The sequence below is a fragment of the Pistacia vera genome, unplaced genomic scaffold (genome assembly GCF_008641045.1).
Source record: "Pistacia vera cultivar Batoury unplaced genomic scaffold, PisVer_v2 Contig190, whole genome shotgun sequence".
NCBI classification, from domain to species: Eukaryota; Viridiplantae; Streptophyta; class Magnoliopsida; order Sapindales; family Anacardiaceae; genus Pistacia; species Pistacia vera.
Genome location: NW_022195991.1, coordinates 2,153,085 through 2,172,640, shown reverse-complemented (window position 1 = coordinate 2,172,640; position 19,556 = coordinate 2,153,085). Strand labels below are relative to the sequence as shown.

The following is a 19,556-nucleotide window of genomic DNA, read 5'->3' as shown; positions in this document are numbered from 1 at the left end:
TTCGTTCTTCAACAAGTCAAGCTCAACTCACAACGAACCATTATCTTGCTTCATCTCCTTGGCCCTTGCCAAGGCCTCTTCCCTAACTTTCTCCACTCCCTCCTAGCCTTGATGCGAGCCTTCCAAGGTCGTATAGCCCCCATCATAGAGGAGCTCGGTTGTCGTGTGTAACGCCCCACTTGAGGTACGTAGCTAACGTTTCTTCTTTTACTCTTATTTGAGTCGGTTTATTAGTATTATTGTTGGTTGGCCTTTGATTGAGTGGTATGTTGAATATTTGCCTAGAAATTGGTTGAAAATAGAGGAAGTTTTGTGTTCCAGGCTTCGCTGGGGCGAAGAAGAATCTTCGCCGCGGCGAAGAGGTGTTAAAGCCACGGGAAAGCTACTGGACAGTTTCGTTGCGGTGACAGAAGTTTCTTCGCCACGGCGATGTGCCGACCAAATTGTTTGTTAAGTTTTAGATATTTTCTTCCCTAGGGGCAATTTGACCATTCTACCCCTAATTAGTAGAGAAAGTGGGGAGTAAAATGTAAGAAATTTTCATGGAGAATATGTTAATATGGGGGTGTGTTTGTAATGAATCAAAGGACATAGATGGAATTTCCAAGGAAGAGTAAGGGCAAAATGGGAATGCTTGTGTATAAATTGTATTAAAAGGAATTAAGTCATTGCAAACCCTTCATTCTTCTTCTCCACCGCCACTCTCATTTTCTCACTTCCTCTCAATTTCTCTTTCATTTGTTAAAGAATTTTTAGAGGGCTTTTGGAGTGATTTGGGGTAGAAAATCAATCTAAGACATCTTAAGGTAAGGATTCTTGCTTTGGATGTAAAGTTTTGTAAGATTTTGTGTATATTTGATTATTCAGGTCTTTTGGTTTAATTGTTGAATTGTTTAAAGGGTAGAGAAAAATCAAGCAAACCAAGAGAAAGGAAGTGCTAGAGAGATCTCTCAATCACAAGGTAAGTAAATCCCAACCCAAGTTGAGATTTGAGAATTCTCTTGAGTAGAGATTTCTTTATGCATGTATAATTGATGCTTGTTGAGAAATTGAGTAGAGATATGTGTTTGTTTGTTGAGAAATTGAGTTGAGAAGAGTATTCATGTTATGTTGTTGGATATATTTCCTTTATGGAAGTGTTGATGTGTGATGAGTTTGAGATGAAGATAGATGAAATTGAGTTTGTCTTTTGGGAGTGTTCTTCTATGGTAGGGATTATGCTCATGGAAGGGAATTTACTTCCAATTTTGGATGGTTAAAGAGAGAAATAGGATTGCAGTTAGAGAAGAGTTTTTATATGCACATGAGTTGTTTGAAGAAATGCCTAAGAGAAGCATGAGAATGAATTATGAACCTTAATTATTGCAACATTGCATATTGGCATTTCCTAAGTGCATTAATGAGCATGAACCATCCATATGCATTAATTGACTTAAGGAAGAGTAGAAAACTTTGTGTATGCACTTGCTCTATGAGTAGAGAACTTTGTGAATGCAACTACTATAAGGGTAGAGAGAATGAGAAGTGCTAAAGTAGAGTGAATGAGAAGGTTATTAGAAACGGGTTGATGCTTTGTGATCATCACCCGATAGTTATTAGAAACGGATTGATGCTTTGTGATCGTCACCCGAAAGTTACGAGAAACGGGTAGGTGCTTTGTGATCTCCATCCGATAGTTATGGAAACCGGATAGGTGCTTTGTGATCCCCACTCGGTAGTCATTAAGAGCAGGTTGGTGCTGTGTGAACTCCACCCGACAGTCATGAAGAGTGAGATGGCGCTGTGTGAACGCCATCCGGCCGTACCTCCGGTAAGATGAGGCCATGATATTAGTAGGAAACAATGGAAAGAAAGTGTGAGGAAAGAATTAAGAAAAATAGTTACGGGGTTAGACTAATAGAGGGTTTACTTACTGAGCATTATTTTGTGCTCACCCCGTCATTTTCCTTTGTGGATGCAGGATCTAGGTGATGATGCAGTCGGAGGGGCGTCGGCAAGCGAGGAGCAATAGTTCACTGTTTCCCCTGTTTTTGTCTTTTTAAATGGCATTTTGTAAATCATGCTCTTTGTGTATAAAAGACTTAGTACATATAATAAAAAGAAAAGTTTTGGGCCCATTTTCTATATTATTATGCAAGCATTTTACTAGTTTACAGCAGTTGTTACATCGTGCAAGCCTGAAAAGGAGAAAATAGTTAGTAAAAAACAAAAAAATTAAAAAAGAGGAGGAAGAACTCGAAGCAAAACAGAAAAAGCGAGCTACCAATACCTTAGTGACCAAGCTGCATATGCGAGAAATCAGTTCGTGAGGAGGGGCTGACTTGAACAGCTCGTATTACTGCTCAAACACGGTTTCCCTAGCAACATATGCTTCAACGCCCAAGTGCTTAGGGAGCTCGCAGATCAGCTTGTTAATCTCGGCCTCAACTAGCTCCTTCTTGTCATGTCGCCTGGAAGAGCTTCCTCTACTCACTTTTTGCAAGGCGGCCTCAACTGCCAAAGTGGACTTCTTCTTGGCCACACTCTTGATCAAGACCTTTTTCAAGCCACCTGTAGGCTTGGCAACTTTCTTACCTGAGCCTTCCAATTGCTCGAGCATTTTTTTCTTCCCTGAGCCCTCCACTGGCTCGGTGTTTTTCTTCATTGAGCCCTTGTAGAGTCAAGTACATCTTTTTTGGCAACTGCTTTGGAAGTAGTTATGGACTTCTTAGAACTTGGGGCCCCTTCAAGCTCACCACCAGTTCGCTTGGGACCGGTCATGAGGAACCTGCCCCAAACGCTCTTACAAGACCCGTAGGCTGCTTTTTCATCTAGGTTATTAGTTGATTCTTGGCAGCTCCGCGAGCTGCCAACTTCTTCTTCAGATTCTTAGGCTTATCAACTCACATATCTGCAAAAGTAGTAGAGTTATTAGCGACCTAATACAAGAAAGACATAAAAGGTGAGCTTTTGAACAGTTACCTTTCTCAAAGATGGTATAAAACTTGGCAGAATCATTGCAAAAATTGTACGCTTACAAGTGAGAAAGTGTAATAAACTAGGTGACATTGCACTCACAGCGGGAAGCTTGCTAAAACACTAGATCTGCTCTCGATTCTCTACGTTGACAAAATTCAGGTTGACGTTCACTACAAAATAAAGAGTATAGTGCTGGTTTAGCTCGGTTATTTGACTAAAAAGCCTTTAGTTTTGTATTACCAAAACACTTACTAGTATCCAAGGTAAAGGTGCCATTCTCCTTGGCGTGGTAAAAGAAGTACTGAGAGTCCCAATTACCCAACTTTTTTGGGACTTCGACTAAACCATTCAACCTATATAGATGGACAAGCTCGTCCACCGATAGCTCGCCTATTTAAGCTATTTGGTAAGCTATATATAGTCCTACTATGATTATGTATGAATTCCCCGTGAGCTGGAGGGGAGCAATGCCAAATCTCCTCAACACGTAGGCGATGAAAAAGTGAGGTGGGGCAGACATACCGCACTTTAGAAGGATTTCAGAGATCGCCATCCAGGTAGCGGGGGGATCTTTTTGGGAGGCATTTCTCGGAGCCATCAACAGGGGTTGGATTGCATAAATTTCCCTTATGCGACCAATGTCCTCTAGACTAATCAAGGAGCTTGGCTCCTTCCTAAATGTAGGGATTGGTGGGAGCTGATAATCCGTGGATTATACTGTTTTAATTAGACTTTTTAGTCGGATTTCATATACTTTTTAGTTCATTTCGACCTGAATTGCTACTTAATTCTTTATATTTTGTGTTTCAGGCTAAAATGGACATTTAATGCAATTAAGGAGCGAATTGGAGTTTTTTGATTCAGAAGTGAGCGGATCTCAGAAGTTGGGAAAGTTCTGAAGCAGAATGGATGCACGATGAAGCTTGTTCCATGAGAAAAGTATCAAAGATCGAAGATTCAAGCAAAGGAGCAAGTGAAGGGCAATTCTGTAATTTTAGAATTCCACATGAAGGTTCGCCACGATGAAGAGAGTTGCGACGTGGGTTTATTTCACTTTGTTGCCATGGCGAAGATCCTTCTTCGCCGCGACGAAGTCTGGAAATTTAAAAAACGCACAATTTCATTTAGGCGTTTGTTTTTAGGTTTTTGGCTGAGTATAAAAGAGAAACTTAGTCATTTTACAAAAGGAGTTCGGTTTTTCTTAGATTAGTTTTGGGCAAACTTTGATTGCAAAAGATGAAGATTAGAGAATAAACGAGTGGATTCTTCATTTAGGGAGATTTTCTTGTCTTTTCTCTTATTTTCATTATGTTGAACTTCGGATTTTTCATTTCTTTTATTGGTATTGTTGATTTAGTCATGAACGCTATTTTGGGTTAGGGTTTTGATGTAGTTCGGATTCTAATGGGTTAAGTAATTGATGATTATTATTTTCATATGATTTTGCTTAGATTGTGTGATTATTTTGAAATTATTGTTTTTATGTGATGAACATGATGAGATTGAGAAATAATTCATGTTAAGCTTCTTGGGTAATCACCATTGTAGTATTAAATGCTAGAGATAGATTTAAGAATCAATGAAATTAATCTAGGATTCTTGTGCTTAATGAACTTTGAAATATTAATCTTCATTTTGTTGGGTGCAGAAGTTTAATAGGAAAGAGTAAGGAAATATAGCCTGAGAGGGTATATTTTATATTTTAGAGAGTTCGATTTACAATCACTGCATGTGACTTTGAAATTAGTATAATCCTTAGGTTTAACCTAGAGAGTCCGAATGAAGTCAAAACCCTACCCGTTTGTTTTGAATTGATTTTATCCACGTCTTAAATTTTGCTTTCATGAATTAGTTTTGAACAATTAGAAATTTTGTTTTAGTTTTTAAGTTTAATTTGTCTCCCTTCAATCCAAACAACTCGATTGCTCCAACTTTAAAACAGTAGAAAAACTTAGTGCTTAGCCACCAATCCTCGTGGGAACGATACTCACTCATCACTCTATTACTTGTGCGACTAGTATACTTACTACATATTGCATGTTATAGTAGACACGCATCAAGTTTTTGGTGCCGTTACCGGGGATTGAGTTTTGTGTTAACATTAAAATTTTCCAGTGTTAGCTAGATTGGAGTATTATTTTTACTCAATTGTTATTCGTTTTATTTTTGTTACTTTTCTTTGTTTAGTGTGATTTTACTCTTGCTAGTTTTTTGTGTAGTTTATACGAAGAGCAAGATGTCAGCCAGTGGTTCCTGTTGATCCTGAGATTGAAAGAACCACTCGAAGACTGAACAGAGAAAGAAGAGAAAGAGAAGCTCCAGTTGAACCAGAAGAAATAGTTGTAGAGATGGCATAGAACAGAACATTGAGGGAATTCTCTGTTCCCTCAGTTGAAGGCAGTGGGTCGAGCATTACAAGACCAGCTGTCCAAGCCAACACGTTTGAGATAAAGCCAGCAATCATCCAGATGATCCAACAGTCGGTTCAGTTCAGGGGGGATTTGAAGGAAGATCCAAATCTACACATTGCAAATTTCTTAGAGATTTGCGATACTTTCAAGTCTAATGGAGTGTCAGATGATGTAATCAGATTAAGACTATTCCCATTTTCATTGAAGGATAAAGCTAAGGGATGGTTACTGGTACTACCAACCAGAACAATCACCACATGGAATGATTTAGCACAAAATTTTCTGACCAAGTTCTTTCCTCCAGCAAAGTCGACAAAGTTGAGAAATGACATCACGTCATTCATTCAAGAAGAGTCAGAATCTTTGTATGAGGCTTCGGAGACAAAGAGTTACTGAGAAGGTGTCCACATCATGGGTTGCAAGTTTGGATGCAAGTCCAAACATTTTATAATGGATTAATAGTGAATGTGCAAACTATGGTGGATGCAGCCTCGGGAGGAGCATTACAGAATAAGACTCCGGAAGAAGCTCATGAGTTGCTTGAGGTTCTGGCAAGCAACAACTACCAAAGACCTAATGAGAGGGTGCTACCAAAGAAATCTATGGGTCTTCATGAAGTTGATGCCTATACAGCCATTTCAGCCCAATTGACAGCACTTCAGAAATAGTTGGGAAGTATGCAGGTAAATTCCATTCAAGCTCCTCAACCAACTTGTGATTTTTGTGCAGGTAATCACGTGAGCAATGAATGTCAAGTAGGGAACACATTTGCCTCAGCATTGTCATCATCGGAGCAGGTTAACTACTTGGCTGGAAATCAAAGGCAACAGAATAATCCGTACTCCAACACATTTAATCTCGGTTGGAGGAATCACCCAAACTTGTCTTGGGGCAATCAAAACCAACAGAATTAGCAAAACAGTCAATGGAATCAAAGGTTATTGCCAAATAACCAAACAGGGGTGAACAACCAACAAGGGGACCCAAGAGTGACAAAATTGGAGGACGTGTTTGGGAAGTTCATGCAAGAAACCACAGGTTTTATGAATGAGACGAGAACTAATTTTAGAAATCAAGGGGCGTCCATTCGGAACTTGGAGGTACAGATGGGGCAGTTAGCTGAAAAGCTAAATGAGAGACCACAGGGGTCTTTACCAAGCAACACAGTGACTAACCCACCAGAGCAAGTGAACGCAATAACCTTGAGAAGTGGGACAGTCTTAAAAGAGGTGGAAAATCCAAGGAAAGAGAAAACCCTATCAAGGAAAAATGAAGAATCTAATGAGGAAGTTGATGAAGACATCATTGTTGAAGAGAAACCACCTAGCCCTAGGAAAGATGAACAGAAGCGGGAAGAGAGGCAAAAGAAAAGGAAAGAGAAATTGCCATTCCCCGAAATACCCCCAGAGTTGGCACATCACACTCCTCTAGTGCCTTTCCCTCAAAGACTCAGAAAAGAAAATCAGGATAAGCAGTTCATTAAATTTCTTGATGTTTTTAAGAAATTACATATTAACATTCCTTTTGCAGATACATTGCAACAGATGCCGAGCTACGCGAAATTTCTTAAAGAAATTTTATCGAACAAGAGGAAGTTGGATAATGAGAAGCAGTGATGCTTATAGAGGAGTGCAGCGCCATTCTCCAGAAGAAGTTGCCACCGAAACTCAAAGATCCAGGGAGTTTTACTATTCCTTGCACTGTAGGAGATATTACCTTTGATCGAGTTTTATGTGACCTAGGTGCCAGGATTAACCTTATGCCTTTTTTTGTTTTCAAGAAATTAGGAATTGGTGAAGTGAAGCCGACAACCATATGCTTGCAACTTGCGGATAGATCCATAAAGCATCCGAGGGGCATTGTAGAGGATGTGTTCGTTAAGGTGGACAAGTTCATCTTCCCTATAGACTTCTTTGTATTGGATATGGAAGAGGACAAGGAGATTCCTCTTATCTTGGGACGACCATTTCTGGCTACTGGAAGAGCTTTAATCGACGTTCAAGAAGGGAAATTGATCATGAGGATGCAAGATGACGAAGTAACATTTAATGTCCTTGAGTCGATAAGAATCCACCTAAGCAAGAGTCATGTTTAAAAATCGATTTGGTGACCAGTCAAAAATTGAACCATTCCAACTGAATAGTCCTAATGTGGAAATTAAGAGCTGCATTGTCAAACTGAGTCAGTTAGAGAGTGAGGACCATAATGGAAAGGGTTGCACAACATTCCGAGATGAGCCATAGTCGAGATGGTGTTTTCACAAGGAACGGGTCTCTCAGCTCAAAAAGGGTGAGGGCAAGTCAAGAAAACGGAAAGTAGTCGGTGAGAAGAGTCGAGCCACCAAAGTTATAACCAAGGGATGGATGAGTGGCCAAGCTCTCAACAAAGACCCTGTGTGAAAAAGATCATCAACAAATGAAGCTCCAGTGCAAGGGGGATTTCCAAGATGTGATGTAACTGGATAGTCCGGACTGACGTGAAAAATCAAAAGAGTCAAGCTTTCGACTATAAACAAGCGCTCCTTGGGAGGCAACCCAAGTGTTTTCATTTCTTTATCTTTATCATTATTTTGTAGTTGTTTAGTTTTTGGTTTGACTGTGTTTATGAAGTTTAATTTGTGTGTTTTTGGATGTTTCAGGTGAAATTGTGAATCAAAGGAGAAAACTGAATTTTCCAGTTTTTGCCGCGGCAAAGTTTCTTCTTCGCTTCGCCGCGGTGAAGCATTTTTTTTTTTTTTTTGAAAAAATTTGGTTGGCAAAGGTTCCAGACCTCGCCATGGCGAAAATGTCTCTTCGCCGCGGCGCTATTCTCTTGGTAAAAATTCACCACAGCGACAAAGTTGTCTTCGCCGCGTCAAGAGAAGTGTGAGCGAAAAAGAACAAGGAATCTTCGCTGCGGCAAAGATTTGTCTTCGCCGAGGCAAAGAACTCCCTGTATTTTTTCACCGCGGCGAAGCATTTTGCTTTGTCGCGGCATCGACTGGGTTTTAAAAACCCTAGATTCAAATGATGAACTTCGCCGTGGCGCCATTCTCTCGCGAGCTGATGAAGCGAACAAGACAACAGCGAACAAACGAGACAATAGTGAACAAACAAGACAACAGCAAGCGAACAGGACAATCAGCGAACGAACAAGACAACGTGCCCCTTTAGCGAGCTGATGAAGCGAACAACCTTCACCCTTCATCGTCTTTAAATTCTGCTTTCTATAAATTCTCACTTCCGTTCTTCATTTTTCACGCGACTCTTCAAATCCATTTCAGAGAAAAATTTTCAAACTTTAATCCAGAGCCTTCCCAGTGATTTTCCAACCAATTTCCTCACTCCTTAACCCTCATAAACACCAAAACAACTCATTTCAACAACAATTTTTGCGAAAATTCATGAAATTTTTGAGTTCAAGGAAATTTGGGGGTTTGCAATCTAGGCTTATTTTGGCTCAATTGGTGGCGAATACTCCTTAGTGTTGGTAAGATTTCATGTTCTCTAACGTTTTATTCAAAAATTTTGAGTTTTGAATTGAAGATCTGAGAATTTTGATTGTTGGTTGAGTTGTGGAATTTGTGTGCTTGTAAGTGTTGATTTTGTTTGAGGAAGAGTTGATTGTACGTTGTGTGATATTGAGAAGTATGGGTCTTGAATTTTGAAGTGTTTGGTTGAAATTGGAAAAATTGTAGTTTGGGGTTTGAGGTGAAATTTTTTGGAAATGTTGGAAGTTTTTGCAGGATTGAATTGGGTGTTGTAGGACACTTAGGTTTGAATTGTTGAGTTGCATTGTTTGAGTTGAAGTGTAGTTTAGGAGAAAATGCCGCTCAAAGTCAAGGTACCATCCAAGGGCAAGGGAAAAGGAAAGAAAGTAGATGACCGGTTTATGAATGAAAAGGCTCGGAAAAACTATGCGAGAGCATGCTAGGAAGACACATGAGCTGCAAATTAGCTGCTGCAACAACGTCGGGATTGATACTTCAAAACACTAGTGGGAAGACTGGGATTCAGATGAGTGGATGGGCTCAGAAACAGAAGAGGATGACGCTGAGGAAGACGAGGAAGCTGAAGAATGAGCACCTGAGCACCTGTTTTAGTTTTGTTATTTTTATTTGTTTAGTTGTTTTTGTTTTTCTTTTATTTTGAACATTGAACTCCGTTGATATTTTTGTTTGGGATTGTGTGAGTTGTTTTAGTTGTTTCATTTTTGTTTTAAATTCTAGTTGATGTAAAGACTAGATTAGGGTTGTAATACTTTCATATTAGTCAGTGGATTTTTCTAACATAGTGGACACCACAGTTTTCAATTGTTGTACAGAATGTGGGTGATGAAAAAGCTGAGGACCGGGTGTGCACAATGTTGAGTGGAATTTCAACTTCACAGATTAATCAGGGAACTATCTCTCACCTTTTTCTATTTTGTTTTCCATTCCTAATTTGTGCATAATGTGACATTGGGGACAATGTCATCTTTAGTTTGGGGGTAGAAAAATTTGAAAAAATTTGATTTTGTTTCAGTTAAGTTTGTGTTTTTATTGTGGTTGCCAATGATGAATTGCATAAGTCCATGATGAGACTAGGATTGTTGGGATTTTATTGTTGAAAAGTGTTAAGCATTGCTTCAAGTTTATGTTTATTGATTGAATTTTGATTGAGGTTTGTTGAGTGGTTCAACCACCATTTTCATTTATTTCGGCATGCTTAGATTCATTTTATGTGGTTAGGTAAAGTTTGATAATGTTGGTGGATTCTAGAACCTAGTAGAGAAGTGCTTGAGGCGAAATCTTAGGATAGACATTTTTGAGGAAATGATTTAGGCATTTTTTCGAACGTTTGAGCCTTTCTAGCCAACCCACGAGTGATATTGCCCCTAGTCACCTACTTGAGCCTTATGCGATTATCATTGTGTCTTATTTTCTTACAAACCAAAAAAATTCCCAATCCAACTACCCTAAACACATAATCGTACCCTTAGGAGAATCTTGGGCCTAATGCAAACACAAAGAAAGTAAAGAGTGGTGCGAATCATTAAAAGAACAGTTTGGGGGTTGTGAGAAGGGTGATAAGAATAAGAGAGTTAATTAACCTCAATTTGATTGTGTGAAATATATATATATATAATAAAAAAATATATATATAAAAAAATAAAAAAAATTTGTTCTTTAGTTCAATTCAAAATCAAAATAAGGAATGCATAAGTTTGAGGGGTGTAAATTGGTTGATACTTTGATTGGTGGTTGAGAAGAAGTGGAGTTTGATGTGACTTGTAGTGTTTGCATGAGGAAAACCGAGTTCTCTTACTTTGTTTATCCTATCCTTTTTCTTGAAACCCACTACCCGAGCCTAACATTACAAGCTTGCAAAGACCTTTTGATCCTTAGCGATGTCTAGTCCACATTAGTGGAGAGTAGTTCGATATTTAGGCTTATGGAGTCTGCCACCATTTGATAAACTTTTCATTTCTGCATAAAATAATCCGGGAAGTTGGAATGTGGATTGAAGTGGGGATCACCTACTCGGTGGACCGATTGAGAAAGACTGTCGATGTAGCTTATAACTTCTTGGAGTGTTGAACATTTTCTGATAATAATTTTTCAACAACCTTTGAGACTTGTGAAATTTCGAGGCAATTCGTATGTTGAGTTGAGTCTAAGTTGTGTTTGTTCATTTTTCAGTTTTGTTGTGTTGTGTTTTATGTGTTTAGTTGTTTATTGTTTTTCTTTCATTGAGTCCTTATGCTCGGGGATGAGCATGTCTTTAGTTTGGGGGTATTTGATAATCCGTGGATTATACTGTTTTGATTAGACTTTTTAGTCGGATTTCAGATACTTTTTAGTTCATTTTGACCTGAATTGCTACTTAATTCTTTATATTTTGTGTTTCAGGCTAAAATGGACATTTAATGCAATTAAGGAGCGAATTGGAGTTTTTGGATTCAGAAGTGAGCGGATCTCAGAAGTTGGGAAAGTTCTGAAGCAGAATGGATGCACGATGAAGCTTGTTCCATGAGAAAAGTGTCAAAGATCGAAGATTCAAGCAAAGGAGCAAGTGGAGGGCAATTCTGTAATTTCAGAATTCCACATGAAGGTTCGCCGCGGCGAAGAGAGTTGCGCACGTGGGTTTATTTCACTTCTTCGCCGCGGCGAAGTCTGGGAATTTAAAAAACGCACAGTTTCATTTAGGCATTTGTTTTTAGGTTTTTGGCTGAGTATAAAAGAGAAACTTAGTCATTTTATTGAGAGAGTTCGTTTTTCTTAGAGAGAGCAGCTTTTTACATTTTCTTAGATTAGTTTTGGGCAAACTTTGATTGCAAAGGGTGAAGATTCGAGATTAAACCAGTGGATTCTTCATTTGGGGAGATTTTCTTGTCTTTTCTCTTATTTTCATTATGTTGAACTTCGGATTTTTCATTTCTTTTATTGGTATTGTTGATTTAGCCATGAACTAACCTATTTTGGGTTAGGGTTTTGATGTAGTTCGGATTCTAATGGGTTAAGTAATTGATGATTATTATTTTCATATGATTTTGCTTTGATTGTGTGATTATTCTGAAATTATTGTTTTTATGTGATGAACATGATGAGATTGAGAAATAATTCATGTTAAGCTTCTTGGGTAATCACCATTGTAGTATTAAATGCTAGAGATAGATTTAAGAATCAATGAAATCAATCTAGGATTCTTGTGCTTAATGAACTTTGAAATATTAATCTTCATTTTGTTGGGTGTGGAAGTTTAATAGGAAAGAGTAAGGAAATATAGCATGAGAAGGTATATTTTATATTTTAGAGAGTTTGATTTACAATCACTGCATGTGACTTTGAAATTAGTATAATCCTTAGGTTTAACCCAGAGAGTTCGAATGAAGTCAAAACCCTACCCGTTTGTTTTGAATTGATTTTATCCGCGTCTTAAATTTTGCCTTCATCAATTAGTTTTGAACAATTAGAAATTTTGTTTTAGTTTTTAAGTTTAATTTGTCTCCCTTCAATCCAAACAACTCGGTTGCTCCAACTTGAAAACAGTAGAAAAACTTAGTGCTTAGCCACCAATCCTCGTGGGAACGATACTTACTCATCACTCTATTACTTGTGCGACTAGTATACTTGCTACATATTGCATGTTGTAGTAGACACGCATCAGGAGCTTCTTGGTAGAAGCCGTATCTGAGGAGCCCGTAGCATCACTATTTGAGCTCCCTACAATGATTTCCTTGGAAACCTCCTTTGGGATCCTTTCCCCGCAAACAACTAAGGTCGGCGGGGAACCCACCTCGAATAGACACTCAATGCTAGGATTACTAGACGAAGACATCATATTAGCTCACTTCTAGATACCTGAAACAAAAGGGGCCAAGTGTTAGAGCTTAGACTACAGGCGACCTATCCATACTTGCCTTCAGTTTAGGCATCCAAGATAGCTCGCATCAACCTAAGGATGCAAGCGAGCTATCAAGATTCCAACAACCACCCATCTAAGCACTTCTAAAACCCTAGAAAAGTTAATGCGGCCATAGTAATGGCCGCTCTCAACAACAAGAAACTTAAATAAAAGAACAAGAATGAGATGTAGTGAGAACTCGCCAGAACGTCGTCGTAAGTTTGAAGAAGCAACAATGGAGAAGAGAAAGAAAATGATTGTGGGTGTGGAAGAATTCTTGCAACTGTGTAATTCTGGCGAAAAAGCTTGTTTTTATAGTAGTGATGGGGAGACGAAAGGGCGAGATTTAACCTAAGCCGTTGATCTGTGATGAATCTTAGCCTTCCATTTCTCGAGCAATCTTGACCGCTCAACAGATCCACATGTTAGTCATCCACAAAAGGCAATCAATCGTCAGAATAATGCAATCATAACCGTCATCCCACGTTGCCTTAACTCCATGCGTGGACAGCTGTAGTTGCCTACTCGCGACAAAAACTAACTGCAAAAGTCGACAACATTTAATGCGACACGACTGCATGGAAATTACCTATGTCCCCCTCATTTCAATTCAAAATGCATCAAGAAATATCACAACAAAAGCCAAGTCTTGTTCACGTTGATTGAGACTAAGGCTAACTTGTGAATTTCGGCCAAGTCTACAGTCTGCATGCGACTTAAGAAGTTTGAGCTAAATGTCAAAGGGGGCAATTAGTCCTTGAAGCTCGAAATGAGTACCAAACACTAGGGGGAAGATGTTGTGTGTGATTTTTCCATTAAGCTTGGAGAAGTCAAGAGCCCGTGATGATATAGTTCGGCCTAGAATCAGTTTGACTCACATTGGTCTGACCTAGCATAAGCTCGTTGAAAGGGATAGCTCAACCTAACACAAGCTAGTTGCGACCAACTCTAGCAGTTGTTTGACAAACTAGGGATAAGCTCAAATATCAGATATTTCAGAAGAGATAAGATTACCACTGATGACAAGGCGATCTTAGCATTCAATCACGGAAATATCAGAGTTGCAATTTGAATTTGATTGCAATCCCGATATTTTCTCTCTTTCCTTTATCTCAAAATTGTATATAAACCCGCTCCAACGATGACAGAAGGGTTAGCAAATTATTTTAGGCAAATTTATTATTGTTCTTTTAATCCATTAGAAGCAATAAGATAACAGTGGACGTAGGCTCAAGTTCTAACTTGTCGAACCAATTTAAAAATTCTTTTGTGTTATTTATTTTACCATATTAAATATTCCATTGCTGGTTTTCATTAAATCACGGACACATCAGTTCCGATTCCATCAAGGCGGTTCTCTTAGGTTAGTGCAATTTTCGTATCAACAATAGACATTTTAATCATTTTTTCTTCTGAATAATACCCCAACTTAATTTATTTATTCTGAAATTTATTATAAATCTTTTTTTTATTTTTTTTGTAAGCTTTCCATTTTATTATAATTACCAAAAAAACATTAATATTGACTTATCATAATTCAAACAATTTTTAATAAATTACAATCAATAATATGTTAGAGTAGGTGCCCTAGAGCCAATCAATTATTGTAGAATTGACTCTTTGTATTAATGTTCATTGATCAATAAAAAGGCATTTTATTCTATATCACGTAAATCATTATTGTATGTATTGATATATGTCCTTAGAATGGTAGAACCATGACGAGGGTATCAAGTGTTTCAAATCTTGATAGTGAGAACCCTATGAGCATATATGGTGGCCATTCCAGAAACGTCCATAGCCCTAATATTATTCTGAAGTAAGGGCACAGATAATACGGTAAGTCTATCATAGTGTTCAATGACCCTGTCGAAAGGCAGTGACTGATCTTACTTGTTAAGGTTGTTTGGTGACAACCTGGTGCAACACATAGGTGCTTGCTGTAGGCAAGTTCACTGGACTGACCCACCAGAGGATTCCATATGGATGGTAACCTTAGTGTCTATGGAATAAATCCTCTAACGAATGGTGGTGCATGTGATCCTTAGACTTGAGATCACCGGAGCGCCTTGTGCACCGATTGGTGTAGTTTGACACTAGCCCAATGCAATTCTATTCAGAGCTATCAATACAGCAGTGATTGGCTGCATCAAGGAGTGTATCAAGACTATGGTGGATCGACAGAGGATTCATTACTCCTGGGTACGAGAGAAGTTATCTCACTACATAATTCAGCAAATGACAATGACATTAAAACTGTGGCCACAGTGGGATTCAGTTGTTGCTCAATCCAGTTTATTATTCCGATCATTGGTCCAGAAACTGAATACATACATATTGAGAGAAGGTGAGGTTGACACTATTTCTATGCCTCAGTCTCGATGAGATAACAGATGATGAAAGGATTTGATTGTACAGTAACCATATCGTTGACAGGTAGCTGCTTCGTTGAATCCAAATCTATCGAGTGGCCATGATGCCTTGTTAGGGGCCAATCTTGGTTTGTGGGTAGTGAGACGATTAATTAGTGTTAATCGCAATACTACACACTGCCGGTATGATAAGGAGCCTACGGGTCACACACATAGAAGATAGGGTGTTTTCGTCTTTTTAGGTGAAAGGGTATTTTGGTAATCTTACAGTGCAATTAAATTTGCTGAGGTTGTTGCCTTTATTTAATTTAATATTAAAATTAAATAAGTGAGATTATATTTAAATATGTGTATGCATATATTTAAATGAATTATTGTTATTGTTAAATGTTAATATATTCTATATATATTAATTGAATTTAATTGAAATAATAATAATAAAAATAAAAATAAAAATATCTAAATGGGGCTGTTTGGACATAGGGGCTGTTTAGGTTGGTGCCTAGGCCTATTCCTAAGTGGAATAGGGTTTCACATGCACTATATAAGTGCATGTGTTCCATGAATTAAAATAACTTTTTCATTAAGTATTTTATATTCATTGATTGAAAAAAGTTCCAACCCCTTTTTTCTCTACCCCGCGCCACTTTACATTTTATTGAATCAAATTTTTCATTTGATTCTTGTTTCTTGGTTCTTAAGGCTAAAGAGGATCTAGCAAATCCCTCTTTAGCTCTTCGAGTTATCTTCGTGTGGACTACCGCTGGTTCGATCCTACTCTTGGATCAATAGCGAAACCCATTCAGAGACAAGTTCTAAGGAGCCTCTAAATGTGCGTATGAATTCTTAACTCTAATATGATTTTACTGCAGATTTTGATTTAATGTATAAACTGTATAATTTATGCCCTGATCTTGGTTCTAAGGGAACGATTTGTATTATATAATTTTTGTTTTCCGCTGCCATGACTTGATTGTTTCCTAACATAATAAACATTAAGAAAATACAAATATTTACCTAAATATATTAATTTAGTTGTTTTAAAATAATTTTTTTGCTATACTCAATTACTTGATATTATTAATGACATGATTTTCTCTATGTCTTTTTGAACATATAAAATTTGAAATATAAAATATAAATTAAAATAGAGAAGTTTTGGGTACAAGTAATAGTGCCATTTGAAAAAGCCCTTCACATAAAGAGAGGATTGTTTTAGTAAACTCCCATAGTTTTCTTCAATTCCTTACTACCCCTAGTCTCTATTTTAAAACCCGGACTGGATCGATCGGTCCGACCGGGAGCTGGCCTTTACTCTGGTCTGGGTTAACATAAAAACTGGGAATGTCATTAAACCCGCTTTTGACCGGTAATGGACTGGCGGAACAGTATAAAACCGCCAGTCCGACCGGCCCGGTGCTTAAAACGGTTCGCTATTTTTGGGTATCTGATCCAAAAAAATTCATATTCCTAATTCCTAAACCAATTTGCAGCATCATTTCATTCTCCATTTCATTTGAATAAAAAAACCAAATTGCATCTTTCATTTTCATCTTCTATTCTTCTTCACTTACTCTAAAATCTACAGTGTTAAGAAGAAGAAGTAAGGGGAGGGGAAGGAAGAAGAAAGAGAAGAAGAGACAAGAGAAAGAGTAAGGAAGAAGATTAGAAGAAAGAAAAGAGGAGATGAAGAGAAAGAGAAGAGGAGAGAAAAATTACAGTAGAGAGACGCGGATGTGTTAGAAGAAAGAAGAAAGTGACGGGGAGTGATGGGGAGAGAGAGAGAAAAAAAAAGGAGAAAGAAGAAAGTGATAGGGAGTGATGGCCTGATGGGGAGAGAGAAAAAACGAGAAAGATGGAAGTAATGGGGAGAGAGAAGAAAATAATTAATAATAAAATCTGAAGGGTGCATTTGCTTTATTTTAAACTTACAAGGGCTTATAGGTAAATTTTAGGGATGTATTTGCTGGTTTTCAAACTTACAACAATTAATGGAATTGTTTAAAGATGTGACTGCTATATACCGGTCAGACTAATCAGTTGGATCGGTCAACCAGCGAACCGGCCCCTTGACCGGGTCAACGAGCTATCCGGTTTTTAAAACAATGCCCCTAGTACGAAAAATTACACCTTAACCCCTATTCCATTAGTTTTTCCTGTTAAAGTTAACAATTGTCAAGGTAATATTTATATTTTGAAATTTTAAGAAAGTCCAAATAGACAATTTGAACTTTACAAAAATCCATAATTTTTCCCCTTTCCTTTTTTAGGTTTCCCCCAACTTCCTTTATTTTAACTTTCTCTTCTAACTTCTTTGTTCTCTCTCTCTCTTCATTTGTATCTTCTTCTCTTCTCTTCCTCCGTGGTTTTTTCTTCTTCTTTTCTCCCTCCTTTCTAGCCGACTGTGTATCACACTAAACCCTCATTGAGAGTCCAAGCAATGACTGGATAATCTAACTATCATGGACCTAAGTGACAACCATATTCTATCCAGGCACAAACACCTCATGTGGCAGCCAAAACCGACCAACTGTGGAGTGCCATATAACGATAAGAATGTTTTAGTTTTCATTTTAGATGATGATTTTTGGTGTTTGGTTGAGGATGGATGATTTTGGTGTTTGGCTAATGACAGATGATTTTGGTGTTTGATTGATAAACTTTGTTGATTTATGTAAGTTTGTTGAATTCCTTAGATTAGAATGTGAAAACTTAGGAGTTATCTAGGCATTATCTAGTTTTAAAATTTTAAAAGTTAAGATAGTCCTAACTTAGGGTTATCAAGATATCTAGAGTTAGTCTATAACTAGAGATGTACGATATTTTTTTTTTCTTCAATGTGAATAAGAGTGAGTAAGTTTTTTTCTCTATTTCATGGTATCAGAGCCAGGTTCTCTAGCCATAGTAATTGATGGTTAAAATAGCTATGACTGTGTTAGAGTAGATGCCCTAGAGCCAATCAATTATTGTAGAATTGACTCTTTGTAATAATGTTCATTAATCAATAAAAGGCATTTTATTCTATATCGCGTAAATCATTATTATTGCAATATGTATTGATATATGTCCTTAGAATGGTAGANCCTAAGCTCTAGAGATGATATAAATGGTACTCCGAGGCCTGTATTAATAGGACACACAAATATATAATCTGTTGAAGGAACATGTATGATCTCCTTGGTTAAAGGGCTGTAAACATGGTCCAGATTTATTGTCTCCCAGAGACTACCCCCCAGATATAGATCAAACTGTGGCGTTTTATTTTTTCCGTCGTAGTTTCCGTACATGAAACCGGCTCTGATCAAATACTTACCGTTTTTTCCTTGAGTAGGATTCAGGGTGTAACAGTTTTTGTTACCTTCTGGAAAACTTCTCACAGTATTAAATGGATCTTCAGAGTCTTTGCTGAAGAATTTGGGATCTACACTCCCTGATAACCCTGTATCAATGAAGTTTTCATCTGAAGTGTACTTTATGCCATTAGCAAGATGAATAGAGTCAGGACCTTCTGCTTTCCCGCAATCTATGCTAATGAAGTCTTAAAGAAAGATAAAGAATAAAGCAAAAATTAGGCTCAATTAGAACTTAAATTGCCAACTATATTGAACTTCATACAATTTACATATAAACTTTACATATGGTAGTTTCAGGTTACAAAAATCCGGTTTGGGTAATTAGTGATAGCAAACTCTGAACTAATTATACAGACAAGTTCAAACCTGATTGATCCTGAGCATGAATCAATGCTGCAAGAGTGAATATCGCAAGCAGAGCATAGTGGACGCTCTTTAACTTATCCATCATCCTCTTTTTGAGTTTCTTTCTTCTTAACTAGGTGAATAAGTGGATGATTATATATATATATAAAGCAAAGTAGGTATATCAGTAACAAAATCTCAAGGGATTCATTTAACTGGATAATTTTATACTTAAAAAATTCCCATTGTTGTTGAAGAAACATGATTTAATGACAACAGTAAATATGTCATTTTAGCCTGAAAGAGATGGAGCAATTGTTTTATTTAGACAATTAATTGGTAGCTAAATTACAAAATGGATGCCCTCTTCCCTGTAAGTTGGGGTATAGAAAAGTTGATAGCTAAATTACAAGTTTCCAGGCTGACTTGAAAGATCATTGTTCTAAACCTGACTAAAACGCGAGAAGGCATCCATTTTTGTTTTATTTATGCAGAAAGTCTATTTTGTTTCATATGTGCAGAAACTTAACCACATGTTAGATTGAAATTATCATGTTATTTACGTAGCCAGATTCACTTACTATACTATATAATTGTGAAATCATAAAGATTTTAACCTTTTCCCTCATGGTCGGCTAACAAACCTTTTAGCTATTAAGATTAAATATACTCAGAAGGTCTTGTGTTCGAGTCATAGGAGAAATACATATCAAATTACACAATTATCTTTATTCATTGGGCTTTTAGAGTGTT

At 37.5% G+C, this 19,556-nt stretch overlaps 1 protein-coding gene across 1 annotated transcript; it reads right to left on the bottom strand.

Moving 5' to 3' along the window:
- Positions 1–2,640: 2,640 nt before the first annotated feature.
- On the bottom strand, positions 2,641–18,953 carry LOC116127350 (putative leucine-rich repeat receptor-like protein kinase At2g19210). Its single transcript, XM_031412997.1, has 4 exons — positions 18,825–18,953; positions 18,246–18,643; positions 2,887–2,918; positions 2,641–2,767 (listed from the first exon to the last, which is right to left on the bottom strand). The coding sequence occupies exons 1-4, from the start codon at positions 18,907–18,909 to the stop codon at positions 2,641–2,643; spliced, it is 642 nt and encodes a 213-aa protein (XP_031268857.1). The 5' UTR covers positions 18,910–18,953.
- Positions 18,954–19,556: the final 603 nt, after the last annotated feature.

Excerpts from the sequence above, each read along its gene's own strand:
- LOC116127350 (XM_031412997.1), bottom strand. The coding sequence starts at position 18,909 with ATGATGGATAAGTTAAAGAGCGTCCACTATGCTCTGCTTGCGATATTC. Across the intron at positions 2,919-18,245 it reads CTTCAACAGATTATATATTT|GTCGCTAATAACTCTACTAC; the intron begins GTGTGTCCTATT and ends TTCTTGTATTAG. Across the intron at positions 2,768-2,886 it reads TCTACTACTTTTGCAGATAT|GTTCCTCATGACCGGTCCCA; the intron begins GTGAGTTGATAA and ends CGTTTGGGGCAG.